Source organism: Acomys russatus, chromosome 10 (genome assembly GCF_903995435.1).
Source record: "Acomys russatus chromosome 10, mAcoRus1.1, whole genome shotgun sequence".
NCBI classification, from domain to species: Eukaryota; Metazoa; Chordata; class Mammalia; order Rodentia; family Muridae; genus Acomys; species Acomys russatus.
Window position 1 is genome coordinate 46,694,916 of NC_067146.1, and position 21,154 is coordinate 46,716,069.

General features: G+C 38.2%; 1 protein-coding gene across 1 annotated transcript in view; it reads left to right on the plus strand.

Moving 5' to 3' along the window:
* Sema3c (semaphorin 3C) overlaps positions 1-21,154 on the plus strand; it is a 157,251-nt gene that overhangs the window by 95,745 nt on the left and 40,352 nt on the right. The window contains exons 7-11 of the mRNA XM_051152085.1: positions 886-1,028; positions 2,190-2,304; positions 3,820-3,889; positions 8,529-8,673; positions 20,775-20,997. Coding sequence (XP_051008042.1) covers positions 886-1,028; positions 2,190-2,304; positions 3,820-3,889; positions 8,529-8,673; positions 20,775-20,997 — 696 coding nt within the window. The remainder of the gene's footprint in view (positions 1-885; positions 1,029-2,189; positions 2,305-3,819; positions 3,890-8,528; positions 8,674-20,774; positions 20,998-21,154) is intronic.

Genomic DNA, 21,154 nt, shown 5'->3' on the forward strand with positions numbered 1-21,154 from the left:
CATATGTAAAAGACATGTAAGGGAAAACAAGCACAAAATCAAAACAACTCCCTGACTTAACATTAGGAGACAAAGACCCTCCAAAGATGCCATTGAATATATCTTGTGTTGGCCATCTTAAAGACAGACCCCATGCCTAACAATAGATGGCCAACACAAGATGAATTTGGGCGAGGCACTGCAAGCTGTATGGAAGAGCTGGGGCATGGAAAGGCTAGGGGTGGTGGTTTGTCCAGACCTCCACAAGGAGACTATCAATGCTGGCCGATGTGGACCCAGGGGTGGGGGCTGCACAGACTGATGCACCAACCAAAGACATTTCAAGCATAGAACCTAGACCTCCTGATCAGATGTAGCCAATGGACAGCTCATTCTCCACTATGGGAAGAACTAGAGACTGCCTCTGACACAAATTCTGGGACCCTCAATTTGAACACTGCCCCTTGGTAGAGGAAGAAGATGCAGGCTATCCAGATGAGATTTGATAGGCTGTGGGCAGATCATGGGGGAGGAGGTACCCGTGATCAGAGGTCTAGGGGAGAGGAAGAAGGTAGAAGAGAGAGGGGGCATGGGAACAGGAAGATAAGAGAGAGGGGATTACAATTGGGATGTAATGAGAATAAATTATAACAAAATTTTAAAAAGAGAGAGTGGTTTACTCTCCTGTGAGACTGCGTGGAAGAAGACAAGATTTGGTCTGTTAAACTAGAGCTATAGTTTGTAGTGTTTGATACTCTACTTGAGGTATGTTGGTATATAGTTATTGCTTTTTGAAATCTTGCCTATGGATTATTCACTGTGGAGAAAGGAGTGCATCAGTTGTCTATTTCAAAGAACAGTAGGTGGATTATATCATGAAATCATAGTCTGTTGTTTCTTTTGTAGAACCTATGTTTGTGGATGCACATGTGATCCCAGATGGCACTGACCCAAATGATGCTAAAGTGTATTTTTTCTTCAAAGAAAAACTGACTGACAACAATAGGAGCACAAAACAGATTCATTCCATGATTGCAAGAATATGTCCTGTAAGTCCACTGAAATTTCTATTTAAAGAAAAAATTCAAAATTGTAATATGTTTTCCTATATTTCTTTATTTTTACTATTTGCTGTTATCTATGAGTATAATAAAAAGAAGACATTTAGTGTAGAATGCATCTTACAGTTCATGTGAGGCAATTTTATCACATTTCAGTAAAAATATTCAGGGAAATATTTTTGTTGTTGTTTTAAACATAGAATTAGTTTTGGCTAATTTTACAACTCCATACTGGGATGCATTCATACAAATGGGAAATTGTATATTACTAAGGAAAACAAAATAATTCTTGTAAGTAAAATACATTCAAATATCAGTAAAGCATAATTATGGTGGAGCCATATGTATTAAAGGAAATTTAATGCCTTTACTACTCTAATGAGCAAAGTATCAATATATTAGCAGTACATATAAAACAATTATATAATCTTCCATAGGCTCTTTATAGGTGTCCTTGGCTTATTAATGCTAATTTTGTAAGCTGTACTCATTAAAGTATCCAGTGTCTATCTATCTTTAACTGTTATATTCTGTTAACTAGAACTTCACTGTTTCTCAATAATTTGGGTAAATATACCAAAGTCAACAGAAACAAAATTGCCATTGGACACAGAGGAAGCCAAAAGTCAGCAGTAGACTGTATGAAGGAGCAAAAAGTGTGTTCTGTGTATTTTCTAGGGAAATGTATATAATATACCATCCATTCAGAAATACTAAGGACTAAAGGGAAAATGCTGAGGGATTAGAGATAGAATAGAAGTATTTGGGTCCATCTGATATGGGTTATACCCACTCTCCTGAACACAGTAAGCTCCAACAGCCAAGTGTATGCAGTAAATAGTACTTGTATTTTAAAAAATCAAAATTTACCTCAGCAAAGGGAAATGGTAGTTTATTCATCACATATGAATGTTGATGTCATGTATTGTAAAAACTGAGCCATATATTTATATCTCCACATAGTTCAATTTGTGTTGGCATTGCACTATATAAAAAGAAAATATTATAGACTCTAGCTTCTCAAAAATTGATGAGTACCCTTTCTAATCTTCAGATTATTATAAATTGTGAATCAGAGTTTTAGTTGAACTTTTAATGCACAAATTTTTTTTTCAAATACCTGATTTTGTGTTTACAAAATTGTTTCAGAATGACACTGGTGGACAACGTAGTCTTGTCAACAAGTGGACCACATTCTTAAAGGCGAGACTTGTGTGCTCAGTCACAGATGAAGATGGCCCTGAGACACATTTTGATGAATTAGGTGCGTGGATGAGAGACTGAGCACTGTTTCTGAGAATGCTGTTAGGAGAATCATGTGCCTTAGCAACGTCTCAGAAAGGGCGTGTCCTCCTTGGATGTTTACAGTGTGGATGGTGCTCCAGCTTGCATGGGAAACTGCTCATTCTTCATCAGTGTCTTTGAATACTTAGTAATTTCTTTCCCCATTGAGTGCACTGCTGCAAGATTAGGGCATGAATGGGTGTAAAGTGGAAGGACCTTTATAATTTATATACAGGTAATGATATTTTTACAAAAATGAACTTAAATTATGCTTATTTGTAATGTTCTGATCTAAACAAGTCTAAATTTAAATATCTTAAAATCAAATTATTGTGTAACATTCTCATTTTAATTCTGGTGTTATTATTTAAATCAATTTATATAAGGATATACATACATATACACATACATATATATTTATATAGCTACTGGGTTCAGTAGAACATTTAATAGAGTTTAAGAAAAATTATTTAATTATAATTTACAAAAGTTATTCTCCCTGCTTAGTTTTCTTGGTGATTCGGACTATGAGAGAAGGCTTATGATCTCCAGATAAAATAAGGACTAATAGTCTAACAAGGAATATTTTTCAGTACTTGAAGTACCTTTTTATACACCATAGTATTGTGCGTAACTAAGCTACATTTAGAAATAACTCTTTTAAACATTATTCATTGAAATGTATAATATAGTCATTCTCAGAATTTGAAGCATGTGATGAGGTAAGCAATAAATACTTATTGCAAAATGCAAAAAAAATTGGTGATTCTAACCCTTATAAACACAAAGGAGGCTGTCACTTTAAAAGGCATCTTCTATCATGTGGTCTTTGGTTCTTCATGACCCAATATTTTTGTTTTATTTTATTGTATTGTAAATATATGTATCTTATGATATAAAGTCTTGTTGTTAGAGGAATTGTTAGGTAGGGTAGTCTGACAATTTTGATCATAAACACAAGTAAAGTTTTATTTATTTATTTTTTATGAAAGAAGGGCCATGTGCAAAATGTTATCTGCAGGATTACAACTTTAAATCATAGATTGAGAGGAATTAGAGAGTTGTGTTATAATAAAGTTAAAACTACGATATCGTCAGTAAAAGATTTTGAGAAAACACAGAAACAAGCAAGAGGAAAGGGTGTGTGGCACTCCTCCCATGGGCACTATGGTTAAGCTTTGTGTTCTCTCCTCACTTGCACAATTAAGGTTTTCAAACTTCCAGTCTATATTATCGGCCACTTGGGGTTTTCCACTTAATATTTATACATCATCATTTCCGTAGAGACACATCCTTCATAAGTGCCCTCAATTCCAGGCTAGCATTTTAGTTAGGTTGCCAAGAACGTATCACCACATTCCACCGGATTGTAGAGCTTTCCAGAAAGACACTTCTGAAGACTACTTTTCATATTTGAAATTATTGCCTTAAGACAATTAAAAATAAGCAATTGAAAGTCTGGAAACTTTACGAGCGTGTCCTTTTCTTTGTATAGAGGATGTGTTTCTGCTGGAGACTGACAACCCAAGGACAACGCTCGTATATGGCATCTTTACCACATCAAGGTAATTATTAAACAGTTACAACGTTTCCCCTTTTATGTACTTTTGCCAGATTACTGAAACGTATTTGATCTCAATGAACATTTACAAAATACTTTGCAAAGAGCTTCTTACACAATTACATGTAGTTCTCTAGGGAAAAAAACAAATCAAAACTATGAAATTGCGGAAGTAAAATGCTTGAAAATTTCATTTAAATAAGAAAACTAAAAACCAATAAGTCTAATAAACTTTAGAGTCTTAGGTTTTGGTGAGTGATGAATATGTCTCTTTACTGGATTTTGGCAGTGGTTGCACAAGTATGTGCATTCTCTTACAGGTGTGCATTTTTAATTGTTTAAAATCTGATAGTGAATATGTCCTGGGGAAACTAAAGCAATGTTGGAATTTGTATTAAAATAACATTCATTCATTCACATTCATTCATTCATTCATTCATTCATTCATTCAGTTTACATCCTGGTCATAGCCTCATCCCTCCTCATCACCCAGCAGCACCCTCCCTCCTTCCCCCCCCCACCCCCTCGACTCCTGTCCCCATCCCCTATATCCCACCTATTCTAGTCCATAAAGTAGAGCCAGGACTGAGCATGTCCTCTTCCCCTGTTGTCTGGCAAGACAGTCCTTCCAGGAGGAAGTAATTTAAAATTTGGCAAGAGAGTCCATATGAGAGAGAGGCCCCGCTTCCCTTACACGGGACCCACATGAAACCTTAGCTGTCCATTAGCTATGTCTTTATAGGGGGTCTAGGTCCAGTCCACACATGGCCCTTGGTTGGTGCTTCAATCTCAGCATGCCCTCTGGGCTCTGGTTACTTGGCACTGTTGGTTTTCTTGTGGAGCTCCTGTCCCTTCCAAGTCCCTTTCTCCTTCCTCCCACTTTTCTACAAAGCTTCCTATGCATCGCCCAATGTTTGGCTGTAAATCTCAGCATCAGTTTGATAATACTACTATAAAAAGACATACTATTCACATGTTAATGGAAATTATTTCAGAATGAAATTGTAATTATGTACAGGTGGTATCAAATTAAATTCATATTTTGTTTATGTATTTATTTTTATTTGTCCTCTCTTGAAAATAGATTTTTTCTCACATAACATCTTTTTTCCTTTTTTAAAATTAATTTATTCAGATTACAACTCAATTGTTATCCCATCACTTGTATCCTCCCATTCTTCCCTCCCTCCCACTTTCACCCTATTCCTCTCCCATAGGTCTATGACCAAGGGGGATTTCCTCTTCCACTTTATGGTCATAGGCTATCAAGTCTCATCTTGGTAGCCTGCTTATTCTTTTTTTTATCTTTTTTTTCACTCTATTTTTTAAAATACCTTATTAATTTATTCATCTTACATCTCAATTGTTATCCCATCCCCTGTATTCCCCCATTCCTCCCTTCTTCCTGCTTTCCCCCTCACTCCCCTCCCCTATGACTGTGACTGAAGGGGACCTCCTCTCTCTATATATGCTCATAGGGTATCAAGTCTCTTCTTGGTAGCCTGCTATCCTTCCTGTGAGTGCCACCAGGCCTCCCATCAAGGGGAAGTGGTCAAATATGGAACACCAGAGTTTCTGGGAAAGTCAATCCCCACTCTCTACTCATCTGTGGAGAATGTCCTGTCCATTGGCTAGATCTGGGTAGGGGTTCAAAGGTTACTGCATTAATTGTCCTTGGCTGGTGCTGTAGTTTGAGCAGTACCCCTGGGCCCAGATCCGCCAGTCATATGTTCTTCTTGTAGTTTCTAGGACCCTCTGGATCCTTCTATTTCCCTATTATCCCATGCTTCTCTCACCTAGGTTTCCAATAGTAAGTTTTCCCCCTCTGTCCCACTTTCCTGGTAAGTGAAGACTTTCATGGGACATACCCCTTGGGCTAGTGCCCAGATATAAGTGAGTATATATCATTTGAGTCTTTCTGCTTCTGGGTTAACTCACTCATTATGATCATTTCTAGCTCAATCCATTTGTTCACAAATTTCGGGAATTCTTTGTTTTTAATAGCTGAGTAGATTTCCATAGTGTAAATGTACCACAGTTTCTTTATCTATTCTTCTACTGAGGGACACTTAGGCTGTTTCCATGTTCTGGCTATTATGAATAAGGCCACTATGAACATGGTTGAGCATATGTCTCTGTTGTGTGGTGGAGCATTTTCTGAGTATATTCCAAGAAATAGAATAGCTGGGTATTGAGGAAGCCCTATTCCTTTTTTTTTTTTTTTTCTGAGAAAGGGCCAGATAGATTTCCAAAGTGGTTGTACCAATTTGCATTCCTACCAGCAATGAAGGAGTGTTTCTCTTTCTCCTGACAAAGAAGCCAAATCTATTTAATGGAAAAATGATAGCATCTTCAACAAATGGTGCTGGTGTAACTGGATGTCTACCTGTAGAAAAAATGCAATTAGACCCATATTTGCCACCATGCACAAAACTCAAGTCCAGGTGGATTAAAAACCTCAACATAAAACCAGAGACATTAAATCAGTTAGAGGAAAAAGTGGGGAAAAGCCTGTAGCACATTGGCACAGGAGACAACTTCCTGAACAGAACACCAACAGCCAAGGCCTTAAGGTCAACAATTAACAAATGGGACCTCATGAGACTGAGAAGCTTCTGTAAGGCAGGAGACACTGTCAACAGAGCAAAGCGACAGCCTACAGACTGGGAAAAGATCTTCACCAACCCTACATCTGACAAAGGTCTAAGTTCCAAAATATATAAAGAACTCAAGAAATTAAACACCACCAAACCAAATAACCCAATTGAGAAATGGGGCTCAGAACTAAACAAGGAATTCTCACAGAGGAATATCAAATAGCTGAGAAACACTTAAAGAAATGTTCAACCTCCTTAGTCATCAGGGAAATGCAAATCAAAACGACTCTGAGATTCCATCTTACACCCATCAGAATGTCCAAGGTCAAAAATTCAAGTGACACCACATCCTGACAAGGATGGAGAGAAATAGGAACACTCTTTCTTTTATCTTAATTATGGTTCTTCTCCCTCTACTCCTTCCATTTCTTCCCACTTCTCTTCCACCTTGATCCACATCCTTTCCATCACTCATTAGAAAACAAGTTTTTAATGTATAATAATAAAATATAATAAGATAAAACAAAATCTAACACAGCAGAATTGGACAAAATAAAGGAAAACGCCCAAGAGAAGACACAAGAAACAGAAAGCCACTCTATTTTACACTTAGGAATCCTATTAAAGTTATTAAACTGGAAGCCATGCTGTGTAAGAAAAGGACCGGTAGGGTGAAGAAAAAAAAAGAGAAAATATATTTAAGTAAATCAATATTAAAATATAAAATAATAAAATCAATTTTTGTTTTTAAAAGGAGAAGCCCTGACACATTACAAGACAAGGAACCTCCAAAGATGTCCTGGAGTTAGTTTTCCATTGGCCATCCACACAGCTGGGCATGCGGTGTGCCCCTCAGAGTAGTTGTTTTCCCAGTAAAACTCCCTTAGAGAAAACTAAATTTGTGTTTGCAAGTGGTTTTCAAGTGGAGATTGCTTCGGGGCTAGGGATAGGGGTGCACATCTACTTCTTTCAGCTCTTGGTCCCCATCCGGTGCAGACCCAAGCCTCATTCTCTCTGAGTCCATTTGTGCTTCCATAGTGTTGATTTAGAGGGCCTTCTTTTCTTGGTGTTCCCCTTTTCCCTCTGGCTCTTAATCTCTTTTCCCCTCCTCTTTCACCTTCCACTGGATTTCCTGAGCCCTTGGGGGTGGGATTTGATGGAGACATCCTTATTTGGACAGAGTGTTACAAGGTCTTTCTCTTTGCGTAATACCTCGCAGTAGGTCTTTGTATTTGTTCCCATCTGATGGAGGAGTAACCATCTCTGTTGCTGACCGAACAAGACACTGATCTTCTTTCCTGGCCAGAGAGCTCAAATTAAATTTCTTTCTTTCTTTCTTTCTTTTTTTTTTTTTTTTTTTTGTTTGTTTGTTTGTTTGTTTGTTTTTGTTTTTTGAGACAGGGTTTCTCTGTGTAGCCTTGGCTGTCCTGGACTCACTTTGTAGACCAGGCTGGCCTAGAACTCACAGCAATCTGCCTGCCTCTGCCTCCCGCGTGCTGGGATTAAAGGCGTGCGCCACCACCGCCCGGCCCGTTCAAATTCAAATTTTTATGAAATCTTTACGGAACATTTTCTGTTGCTGCTGAAATAAAATAAGAACATTTTTGGAAATGTTCAGAACTTAGCTGCAACCTACCAGTGTCTATTCCCTGTGTGAAGTAATTAAATACAGCAATGCTTTATGAATCTTTGCCTTATTTCAAAATAACTGGATATTATTGATTTTTTTACATATACAAAAGTATTCATGGAAAATACCACCTTTTAATTTAAACATTACTTATGTGTAGTATGTATCTTTGTGACAAACTTCTTTATTTTGTATGTTATATATGTGTGTGTGGTTACATGCATGGCACAGTACACAGGCAGGATCAGAGGACAACATGTGGAAGTTGACTTCATGCTTCTATATTGTGTGTCACTAGAATCCAAACCAGGTTGTGAGATTTCATGGCTGGTGTGTTTATCCACAGAGCCATCTCACTGAGGCAACTGTAATACATTTTAAGAAAGATAAAACAGATTCTTTGTGTTTGTTTTCAGCTCTGTTTTTAAAGGATCGGCAGTGTGCGTATATCATCTGTCTGATATACAGACTGTATTCAATGGGCCTTTTGCTCACAAAGAAGGGCCCAATCACCAGCTGATATCCTACCAAGGCAGAATTCCGTATCCTCGCCCTGGAACTGTGAGTACCCAGGAAATTTGTTTTCATCATACTTAAGCAAATATTACATTTACATTTATTAAATATAACTATGGTCTTTTGGTTATGCTCATTATAATTTCTCAGCTTTATGGTTCCAGCTTAACCATTTCCTAGTTTGAGATTTTGCTAATATGTCATTTATGTTATAGAAAGTGATATTTTGTAAGTACTAAAATTACTACCAAAATCTTCCAAATAACTTTGTTAACTATGGCAAAGATATTTTGTCTAAATTTAAAGTTCTTTGAAAGCTTCAGTCAAAGACTAACTATGCTAACATTAGTGCTAGCTCACCACCACCACCACTACCACCATCACCATCCCCCCTGCCTTCCCTACAACCCCCCAGCACTTTTCCTTTCTTTTATTGGTAGGGTTTCTATGTAGCCCCGTGGCCAGCATAAAAACCACTAAGTAGAACAAGCTGGTCTTGAACTTACAGAGATCTGCCTGCCTCTGCTTCCTAAGATCTGGAATTAAAGGCATGCACCACTCTGCCCCACCTGCTAGTTTTTAAAAAAATAATACTTCTTTACATTTTTGTGTTAAGAAATTCATCATATATAATGATACTCACATGAATATCAACTTAGAGATAACTCATGTTAACTGCTCTTTTAACTAATGTGTCTACTTGAATAACCAGTGGTTAACTGAAAAAAAAAAAATTTAGTGAGGAAATTTTTTAAATGCTTGAGCCAAACCAAAAGGAAAGCACATTTTCCCAAAACCTTTGGAGATGTGGCTAAGTGAGTTCTAAAAGGAAAATTTATGACTGTGAATGTTTGCATAAAAATAAAAATGGACCTAGAGAAATAGATCAATTCTTTAGACCACTTCTTGCCCTTGCAGAGGACCAAGGTTCAATTCCCAGGCCCCACGTGGTGGTTCACAATCAGTTATACCTCCAGGTCCACTGAATCTAATGCCCTCAGCTGTGGGTACCAACTGTGCCCATGATGCACATACATACATACAGGCGAGACACTCACACATAAAAAAAAATTAATGAATCCAATATCCTTAAGTGGGCTGGAGATAAGACTTAGTAGCTAAGAGCATCTGTTGCTCTCGCAGGGGACTCGGGTTTGTTTATCAGAACCAATACAGAGCCTCACGACCATCCATACCTCGGGCACCAGGGGCTCCAATGTCCTTTTCTGAAAACAAGCGCACAGGCTACTCATGTCCATACATACATACAGGTAATACACAGACAGATCAAATAAAATGAACGGATCTAATAAAATATCATCTCTAATAACCTACCATGTGCTTAAAAGTCGTAGAAAAGTAACACCAAGGCAAGTGCAAAGCAGTAGGCCGCAAGTCTAAGAAAGATCACCACTGCAGATTTTGGGATTTTTATTTTGTTTTGTTTTTTGAAAGATTTTCTCTCTGTAGTCCTGGCTGTGCTGGAACTCACTCTGTTTATCAGGCTGGCCTCCCAAGTGCTGGGAATAGAGGAGTGAACCACTGCCATCAAGTTTCCTGGAAGATATTAATGAAATGTACATTCAAAGACAATACATTCAGTCAAGCACAATACAGTCAATAGATCCACAAGTCTGACTGATCCCTAGCTGAGTTACTGAGTAAACAGAACAAAACAAAACAAAACAAAAAAGAGGAAGCTTCAAAATAGTAAAGCCAAAGAGCTTCCCAAAGAAATGCACAACTGTTAGGGAATACTTTTATATCCCAGAGATCTTGATAATCTGGAAGAACTTGATAAATTATGAAACACATATGACCTGCCAGACTTAAATTGTGAAAACACAAACAACTTAAACAAGACATAACACACAAGGAGGCTGAGGCAGCAATAAAAAAAAAAATCTCCCTAAGAAGAGAAGGACCAGATGTGGTTACTGTTCCACTCTACCAAACTTTTATGGAAGAGCTGACAAGAGTACTGATCAAGCTGTTCATAAAACTTAAAACAAAAAAGAAGGAACACTACCAAAAATAATTCTACTGAAGCAGTATTCTCTTGAAGGTAAAACCAGATGAAAACATAACAAAATAAAATAAAACTATGGACTGCTCTCTTGGATAAACACAGATGCAAATATTCTTTCCCCCTTTATGTTTTTATTTATTCTGCTTTTATACAAAACATCTGAACCATAGGTTCACCTTCCTTACTTTTTCCCATCACTCTTCACCTCCCCTCTTCCCCAGATCCATGGCTCCTCCCTTTCCCTTCAAGAAACAGCAGACTTCCTAAGGATATGTTCATTACAACATGCAATAAGACTAGGTACAAACCCTCACATCAAGGCTGGATGAGACAAGCCAGAAGGAGGAAAAGGGTCCTAAGAGCAGTCAGAGGCACTCCCACTCCCACAAAAACTCCAGGCTAAACAACCACATCATATATGCAGAAGACCTAGTGCAGACCCACGCAGGGTCAGCTGATGGCCTCTTCAGTCTCTGTGAGGCCCCTGTGTCCTGTTTAGATGATTCTGTGGGCCATGTTGCCCTTGTGTTCTTGACTCCCCTGAATGCTGCAATTGCTCCTCCCTCTCTTTCCTGTGGATACAAGTATTCTTAATAAAAGTCTTATAAAATATACTTATATGTGCATGTCACAAAAACTTCCAAATGTTGGTTCACTTTATTTTTTTGATATCAGAAGGCATGTTTTATATTGCCAGTCTTTTGTTTTCTTAGTGTCTTAAGGTATTTTACTGACAAGCGTTTATAATCATCCACTAAACTTAGAGGGATTCTGTACCTCCTGAAAATTGAAACAAACAAACAAACAAAAAAACAACAACAACAACAACAAAAAACCACACACAAAAAAACTTGAGTTTGATTCTCTGGCTATGAAGCTCAAAGTTTGAACATTGACTTTTTATACAGAAGAAATAACTTTTAGTTACTTTGTAAAATTATGAAAACTGTTATTGATCCCTAAAAACACCACACTTAAAATGTATCTATCACCTAGCTTGATTATAGAATCAGTGATTCCCTTTACAACAGCGCCTCCTTGATATTCGCAGTCCAAAATAACCTGGGCAAAATACAGACTAATTGCTTCTAAAGCCAAAAGAAACAATCAATAGATGCAGCCATCTGAGGGTGCTTCAATTGTTACAGTAGATCTGAAGCAAAAGTGCCCAAGGAGGAAAGAAGGGAGAGAAAGGCTGAGAAAATGCCCTGTGAGAAAACCCCTCTCTTTATTTTACTCAAGTTAGTTCAAATATTTTCCAGAAGGCTCACTACTAACTGATTCAGGGGTGAATTATAATTTTTTAAATGACAGGAAATTGACCTAATTAAGCTTATAATTTAATACAGAAAAGGAAAAAAGGTGATTCTGACCTGGCGTGCTCTCTCCAGTATGTGAACAGACAGGACATGAGCAAGGGATGAGTGAACTCAACAAAACTCCGGACCCTTCCTCCTGTAGCTTAAGGGAAACCTCCAGAAAGCATAAATAATTGTAAAATGGACACATTTGTTAAACTGAGGTCTCAGAATGTCATGAAGAATGTTCTGAAGGCATCTTGTTCCCGCCACCTAAAAACTGATTTTGTATATTATCCGCACCTTCCTCAACTGAACACATTGCATCAATAACGTGAAGGTAACCCTAGTGGGGTATTTTTGCAGCTGAATTCAGCCTTATTCCACCTTTGGCTCTTCACCCATGTGGCATCTTAAAAGCCACTTTGACATGTGCACAGGGCTTTGAGGACCACATAGAAAACCGCTGTCTAAAAGCAGTACTTGTGTACACTGTGGGAAGAGATCAGCCTTTCTCCACATATAAACCAAGGCCAAATTACAAAATTCTGCTAACAGTCCCATTTTTGAAAGCCCTTAAGAATAAGCATTTTCCTCTGGTCTAAAACAGTGTGGAGTCAGCCAGGGATTAGTGACACACATCTGGAACGGACTCTGTGCAAAAAGGGAGTAGTCAGTACTTAAGACATTTTTCTATAATGTGGTTTCTTACATCTGGTATTGAGACCACAACAGCTCCTTTAAATCCAGAAATTGTCAGATGAGTGGTCCTTAGGGAATCAAAGGGGCAGGGTGGAGGAGTGACCCCGAAACTCCTCCTAGAGAAGTATGCTTCCCCAAAGATCTGGTCACCCCACCCTGAGCCTAGAAAAACAGCATGAAGTCAGCTTTCTAACTCGGTTGCCAGTGGCTGCCTCAGCCCTGGGCTTCCTGCTTCTGTAGCCAAGAGCTCTTTAGCCAAGTGAACTCGAACAGTCCTTTTCCTCTAGGGTCAGGAATGCTGTCCTTGTGTCTGAAGTCTTCCCAATGAGGGATCAACTGTGATTGTCATTCCTTATTTCTTCACACAGTAGTCGGGTTGCCAGGTCAACCTCATAAATACATAACTTTGTTTTTAAGTAAATGACACTGGCCGAAATTCTATACCCTCATTCTCATGTTCCCTGTAGGTGAGTCCTTCAAAGCGGGGTGTATGACTTTGCTAGCAAACAGTCCACCCAGCAAGCACAGCCTGGGAAGGCTGCCAATTGTGTCCTCATGTTTTCCCATAAGTATCTAAAGTCTGTGGAAGAAACAAGACACTTTTGGTATGTTGCAAAGGGCATCCAGTGACTTCAGACTCTCTGTGGCTGAGCAAATGCATTACATTATCTTGTTGCAGTGAGGGTAAAGCTTCTGTAGACTCTTTGTATACCCTGTACATCCTGCTGAAGCAGAACCAAATAAAGTGTTCATTTTTAACTCCCGTGTAGAAGCATACCAAAACCGTATCCTCCAGTATCCCAAGGCGGACAGTTCCCTAAAAAGTACAGCCTCTGTTTGCTCTTCTACACATTTACTCCATGATACTAGTAGTGCTATTTCCTGCTGACCTAAATTGGTTTTCTTTTTTTCATTTTGAGTTTATACTTTAATGACATTCCTTCCTTGCCTTTATGCCTTTCTAGGTCTCCCATATACCACCCCTTACTTTCCTTCAAATTTCTGGCCTCTTTTTTCAGTAATTGTTGTTTCATGCATGTTTTTAAAAATTGTGTGTGTGTGTGTGTTTGTGTGTGTCTTTGTGCACACACAGGTAGGTAGGTAGAGGTCAGTTTAACAGCTTCTACCATATAGGTCTTGGAGTTGGAAATCACCTCATCAAGTTTGGCAGAAAATGCCTTTACCTGCTGAGCCGTCATTGGCCCTATACACTCATTTTAAAAATACTAACTCTTTCATGTGTATGACAATGGGTCCTGAACCATGGTCTGTCATTTGTAATTTATGAGTCTCCAGTTAGTACTTTGCTGTCAAAAAAAAAAAGTGTTTATCTTCTTTGTTAATGTATTTGTATCTAGAGAGCCATAACAATTTCTTGTTCTAATGTTCACTACAGGACTCATCAAACGACATTTGAGTAATACAAATGTTCAAAGAAGGTAGATATATGTATTAGTTTAGAATTGTTTTGACTTTGAAAACTTCCATCATAGATCCGAGGTGAAAAACATAGGGGGACTAGAGGCAGCAGTCCTTATGAGCACCTGAGTGTAGCCCAGGAGTTAGGCAGGATGCAATTGTCAATGCTCCCTTCCACATGACAGTCATTGGTCTCAGCTTTTCCACTGAAAAGTCAGCATAGTCAAAGTGTCTGAGAAAGTGGCACTTATCAGCGATTCATAAGAGCAGGACAGAATAACTGGGAAAACAAACACTGCAGGAATTTAACTAAAATGATTTAATTATGATCTGTCTAATAAAAACCACTCACAGAATGAGGATGTTTATGTTATGACAGGGGCTTACTGACTATGCCTTCTTTTTTTTTTTTTTTTTTTTTTTTGTATTAACATCATGTCTACTGTCCTTCTTCCTCTCCAAATTCTCCCATACCCCAGCCTTCTGAAATTCATGACTTTTTTTCAAATTATTATAATCTCTCTAATAATTACTACACACACACACTTACATGTGCAACCTACTGAATCCATTTAATGTTGCACCTACGTGCATGAGATTATGGTCTGATTTCTGGATAAAACTGATTCTCCCTCTCTTGAGAGCTCTTCATCTAGTGGGACCTTGTGAAATTTCACACATTCATATTTGCATGTCAACTGGTTTTCATTAGGCAGGTCTTATTTATGGAAATGTATGGTTGAGATCTCATAGGATCAGCCATCCTGTCATAACTAGGGGATACTAGACAGTTGCCTTCATCCTTTTACTCATATAAACTTTTATTTCTTATTTGGGCTTATTCAATTGTAAGGGTTATATTGCAATGAACTAGCTGGGATTAAGACCCCAAAGTCAACAAATTTCAGGAATTTCTTATTTTTAATAGCTGAGTAGATTTCCATAGTGTAAATATACCACAGTTTCTTTATCCATTCTTCTACTGAGGGACACTTAGGCTATTTCCATGTTATGGCTATTAAGAATAAGGCCGTTATGAGCATGGTTGAGCATATATCTTTGTTGTGTGCTGGAGCATCTTCTGGGTATATTCCAAGGAGTGGAATAGCTGGGTCTTGAGGAAGCCCTATTCCCAGTTTTCTGAGATAGCACCAGATAGATTTCCAAAGGGGCTGTACTAGTTTGCATTCCCACCAGCAATGAAGGAGTGTTCCTCTTCCTCCACATCCTCGCCAGCATGTGGTGTCACTTGAATTTTTATTTTAGCCATTCTGATGGGTGTAAGATGGAATCTCAGAGTCATTTTGATTTGTATTTCTCTGATGACTAAAGACTTTGAGCATTTCTTTTTTCATTTTTCATTTTAATTTTATTAATTTATTAAGATTACAACTCAATTGTTATTCCATCACTTGTATCTTCCCATTCCTCCCCCCCTCCTGCTTTCACCCTATTCCTCTCCCCTAGGTCTATGACCTAGGGGGACCTTGTCCCCCACTATATAGTCATAGGCTGTCAAGTCTCATCTTGGTAACCTGCTTATTCTTTCTTTGAGTGCCACCAGGCCTCCCCACCAAGGGGAGGTGCTTAAATATGGAGCACCAGAGTTCATGTCAAAGTCAGTCCCCGCTCTCCACATACCTGTGGAGAATGTCCTGTCCGTTGGGTAGATCAGAGTAGGGGTTCGATGTTTACTATTGTTTTGTCCTTGGTTAGTGCAATAGTTTGAGCAGAGCCCCCTGGGCCTCAATCCACCTATCACATTGTTCTTCTTGTAGGTTTCTAGGACCCTATGGATCCTTCTATTTCCCCATCTCCTATATTTCTCTTACCTAGAGTCTCAGTAGGATGTCCTCACATCTATCCCAATCTCCTGGTAAGTGAAGAATTTCATGGGACAACCTTTTGGGCTAGTGCCCAAAGTGAGTATATACCATGTGAGTCTTTCTGTTTCTGAGTTAACTCACTCATTATGATCATTTCTAATCCCATCCATTTGTCCACAAATTTCAGGATTTCCTTTCTTTATGTGTTTCTCAGCCATTCGATATTCCTCTGTTAAGAATTCTAATTCTGAGTCCCATTTCTCAATTAAGTTGTTTGGTTTTCTTGTGTTCTTTATATATTTTGCATATTAGACCTTTGTCAGATGAAGAGTTGGTAAAGACCTTTGCCCAGTCTGTAGGCTGTCACTTTGTTGTGTTGATGGTGTCTCCTGCCTGACAGAAGCTTCTCAGCCTCATGAGGTCCCATTTATTAATTGTTGACCTTAAGACCTGCGCTGTTGGTGTTCTGTTTAGAAAGTTGTCTCCTGTGCCTATGTGTTCCAGGCTCTTCCCCACTTTTTCTTCTAACTGATGTAGTGTCTCTGGTTTTATGTCGAGGTCTGAAATTTGTGGACAAATTCATTGAACTAGAAATGATCATAATGAGTGAGTTAACCCAGAAGCAGAGAGACTCAAATGGTATATACTCACTTATATCTGGGCACTAGACCAAGGGGCACGTCTCATAAAAATCTTCACTTATCAGGAAAGTAGGCTAGAGGAGAGGACATCCTATTGGGACTCTAGGTGAGAGAAGTATGGGAGAATGGGGAAATAGAAGGATCCAGAGTGTCCTAGAAACCTACAAGAAGAACATTATGACGGGCAGATCTGGACCAGGGGTCTTGCTCAAACTATGGCACCAGCCAAGGACAATATGTGCAGTAAAGTTTGAACCCCTAACTGAATCTAACCAATGGACAGGACAGTCTCCACAGTTGAGAGGAGAGTGGAGAGTGGGAACTGACTTTCATATGAACTCGGGTACACCATATTTGACCATGTCCCCTTGATGGGTAGGCCTGTTGGCACTCAGAGGAAGGATAGCAGGCTACCAAGAAGAGACTTGATACCCTATGAGCATATACAGGGGAAAGAGGTCCTCCCTAGTCACAGTCATAGGGGAGGGAAGTAGGTGGTAAGCGGGAGGGAGGGAGGAATGGGAGGATACAAGAGATGGGATAACAATTGAGATGTAATATGAACGAATTAATAATAAAAAGGAAAAAAAGACCTCATAGTCACCTATTTTTTGCATTTTGACCAATTATGAGTCTCTAGACTAGTACCATCTTCTGCAAAAAGAAGGTATAAAGACACATACTTATAATACAGTTAGAAATTTCATTACTTTAGGAAAATATCAAAATCGGAAGCTCTCCTGAAGTGAGTTTGGTAGATTTATAGCAAAGGCCTTTATGTCCAATTAGATAGCTAAAACTGGACATGTATCTATTATCCTAAACATCAACCAACTCTGAAGAAATAAAAGCACTTAGTGTGCAACTTCAGCTGCTGAAATATTAGAAGAAAACATAGCTTGTATTATTTCTAGATCCCAGTATGCATAGTTACCTGTACTGGAAGATGATGATAAAGCTATTATGCACTAATGGTTGTCATTATTATGCTAAGGAACCACACCAGTGCAGATACAATTTAAGAGGAAGACATCTATTTTTTTTTATCTTTGTTACCATTTTTACAACTCGATTTGTCTTGACTGGTAATCTTATGACACAAATCAGCAGAATGATCTGTCACCAGAGTTACTTCTTTTCTAAATTTGAAAATGTTGCCATACTAGGAGAGTCTTATTTCTAAGGTACATTGTGCATACATCACAAAAGTCTGAGTGGAAAACATGTAAAGATCCCCAATTTGGGGATGACAAGATGGCCAAGCAGGTAAAGGAACTTGTCATAGGAACCATATGACCTTAATGTGAATCCTGGCACCTAGGTAAAATGGAAACAGATAACTGACTCCACAAAGTTGTCTTTACACTACAGTACACAAATACACACACACACACACACACACACACACACACACACACACACGTACCACCACCACCACCACCAATATCAATAATAAGTGTAATAATAAAGATAAAGTTTTTTAAAATTACTGGTTTGTGTTACCTATTTGACCAGCCTGATTTTAGCAACCTTAACAAAGTTTTCATTACAAGTTTCTTTATCTTTAAGTAAAAGTTCTATATAGGGCACTAATCGTTTAATTAGAGCATAACATTTATGTATATAACAATGAGTAAAAACAAAGCGAATAATTTGAGAGAAATCAAGCAGAAACATAGGGGAGAGTTTGGAGGGAGGAAAAGGCTAGAAGTAAACTATATAATTATAATCTCAAAAAAAAAAAAAAACCCAAAAGAAATACTTTTAAAGATAATCACAAGTCAAATTACTAACTGAAAATTATACAAATTGCCTAGGGGTGTGTGCTAACTGGGTTCGTTCGGTTTTTTGTTGTTGTTGTTGTTGTTGTTGTTGTTTTGTTTTGTTTTTTTTTAAAGAATATACGAACAAGAGTCCTTACAAATACCTAACGAGATGGCTCAACACAGCAAGCCGTAATTAGTGGTGTCTTCTGAGTGTGTCGAGCTGCAGAAATTCCCCTTGCATTGTTCTTTCCATATTTTCATTCTGTGGGCGCATATTGCCCCTTTTCCAATTTGTGTGAGGAATAAGGGATGAAAACACCATAACCCACACTTTGAATACATATGGAACACAACTGTCATCTTAGAACAGCCTCAAGTTAAATTCTTTGTCCCCATTTGGCCTTCATTTTAGGAAATTTATACACAGAAATATTTCAATATGATGTTTTTTCTTGTAATAAAAGCATATTCCCAGCTCATAGGATAATCTAAGGACAAGCTGAATTTTTATTATTTTAGTCATTCATTTTATTGTTACCATTGGTTTTTTTCAAAATAGAGAAAGTGTATGTGTGTGTGTGTGTGTGTGTGTGTGTGTGTGTGTGTGTGTGTGTGTGTGTGTGTCCCCTATAAAAAGTTTTTGGCTAAATTGATCTTGGTCTAAAACTTATATTCATAATGATAATAGGTTTGTATTTGAATTTTGCTGATAGATTTGTGAAAATGTTTGTCTCTCTGTGTTCTTCCAAATTCTCTGATGTCACTGGCTAGATATAGCAAGGGTTCAACACAGAGGCTGGCACATTTTGCTTGGTTTCTAATGCTGTTTCTCTTTCTTAACTAAATTGGAAGTAGAAATTGAACAAATTTCACACAAAACTCCACTCCCCATTTCTGTCTTCCGTTACAATCTGGCCATGTTCACCTTATGCTCCCGATAGGAATAAACAGTTGGTTTTAAGGGTTCATTGTCAGCTTTGAACGAAGCACAACTTTCTAGTGGGTCACAGTCCTTACAGAATACCATAGTCACCAAGATGCTAAGAACAGCACTTTTGCTTTGTTTTTTATTAATGCAAAACCTCCTTAACTATTAAGGAAAAACTAAAGTGGAGATATTTTATTTCAAGAAAAATATAAAGCCCAGTTTTGTTTCTGAAAGTAGTTATGTTATGAAATATTTAATAGATTGAGGCACATAGCATTTGTGCATGCTAATGTATTGTATTTGACAGTTTGGCTCACAGGACTTAATACTTAGATGCTATTTATGAATGAGTTAAATTTTTACCTGGACTTTGGTCCTGGGTATCAGAGGAACTTTCTTCCTCTGAAGCCATTGTCAGGTCCTTTTCCAGACTGGAAAACTTTCTAGTTATCTGTTTTTCCAATGTCATCATTGCTTTCTACCTCTCCCTGAAAACTTCAGGCACTAACCTCTCTCATTCCAAATGGTCCTTATACAAAAATAGCAGACCAGGTCTTCTAATGAAGAATATAATCACTCCTTCAACTACATTCATGAGATATCAACTATTGCCAGTTTTGTTATATGACAAAATAATTAGCAAAATATATAGATTCACTTCCTCTTAATACAACTTATAATCCAGACAACAAACATGCAATACAGATGAAAGCAATCAATATGTAATTCGCCATTTCATAAAGGGTGTGGGAATGAAAATCTCATTATGGAAACAGAGGAGAGATGGAGAGAAGGAACCCGTTCCATATATGTGATCACACTGAAGGAAGTAACTTTTGAATAGAGAACTGAACGAGGAAAGAGAGGGAGCCCGGTCCTAGGCTGGAACAATGGATGTCAGGTGGATAACACTAACTACAGTGGCAAGCTTGATTCAGTGCAGAGAGCAGCAGGCAGGCCATTCTAAGCTGTCAGGGTTTTGCTCTAAAGCTAATGGACCGGAGGGCACTGTCTTCCAGCAGGGAGGCAGCAGATCTCATCCTACACACTAAGCTAAACTCCAACCTCAAGATCTCTCTAGAGAAGGGAGGTCACATAGAAAAAGAATCTTTTTGCATCAGAATTCCCAATGAAAATGATAATATATTCTAATTTGTATTAAAGTGATAGCAGTATTAGTTTGTGTCCATAGGTATTTTTGCCACCAGTAAACTTCCTGGTACAAAATAGAAAATAGAAGAATGACTGATGAAAAGAGTTAAAGGTTGGAGTACAGGGCAAGGTGCATCAACTCCTCTGTGAAAACACTCCAGAATGAGGAGACAGAAGTCATTCAATTACCTAATGAAGTGCTTGTTATATGTTAACTTTCTACAGAGAGTCATCTCTTTCTCTAAGGCCAGACTACTCATTTCTTCTCAGTGGATCTCCAATGTACTTAAACCAAGTAGACTTTTAAGTGTTTTTGGAAATGACTAATGTTAAGACAAAGAGCCTGTTTTATTAATTTATTTTCTTTTATTTGTATTTTTTTTAGTGCCCAGGAGGGGCATTTACACCCAATATGAGAACCACCAAGGACTTTCCAGATGATGTTGTCACTTTTATTCGGAACCATCCTCTCATGTATAATTCCATTTACCCCATCCATAGACGGCCTCTGATTGTCCGCATAGGCACTGACTACAAGTACACAAAGATAGCTGTGGACCGTGTGAATGCTGCCGATGGACGATACCATGTTCTGTTTCTGGGGACAGGTAGGTGTTTAAGCTCATGTGTTACTATAAATGTATGTGCAGTAACTTAGGTAGAAAAGTAAGACCAAAATATTTAGAGTGAAAGGACACCAATGTTTCCTTTGGTTTAGCCTTTAGTCAGGGATATAATCTCCACCTGCCTCATTCCCCACAACTG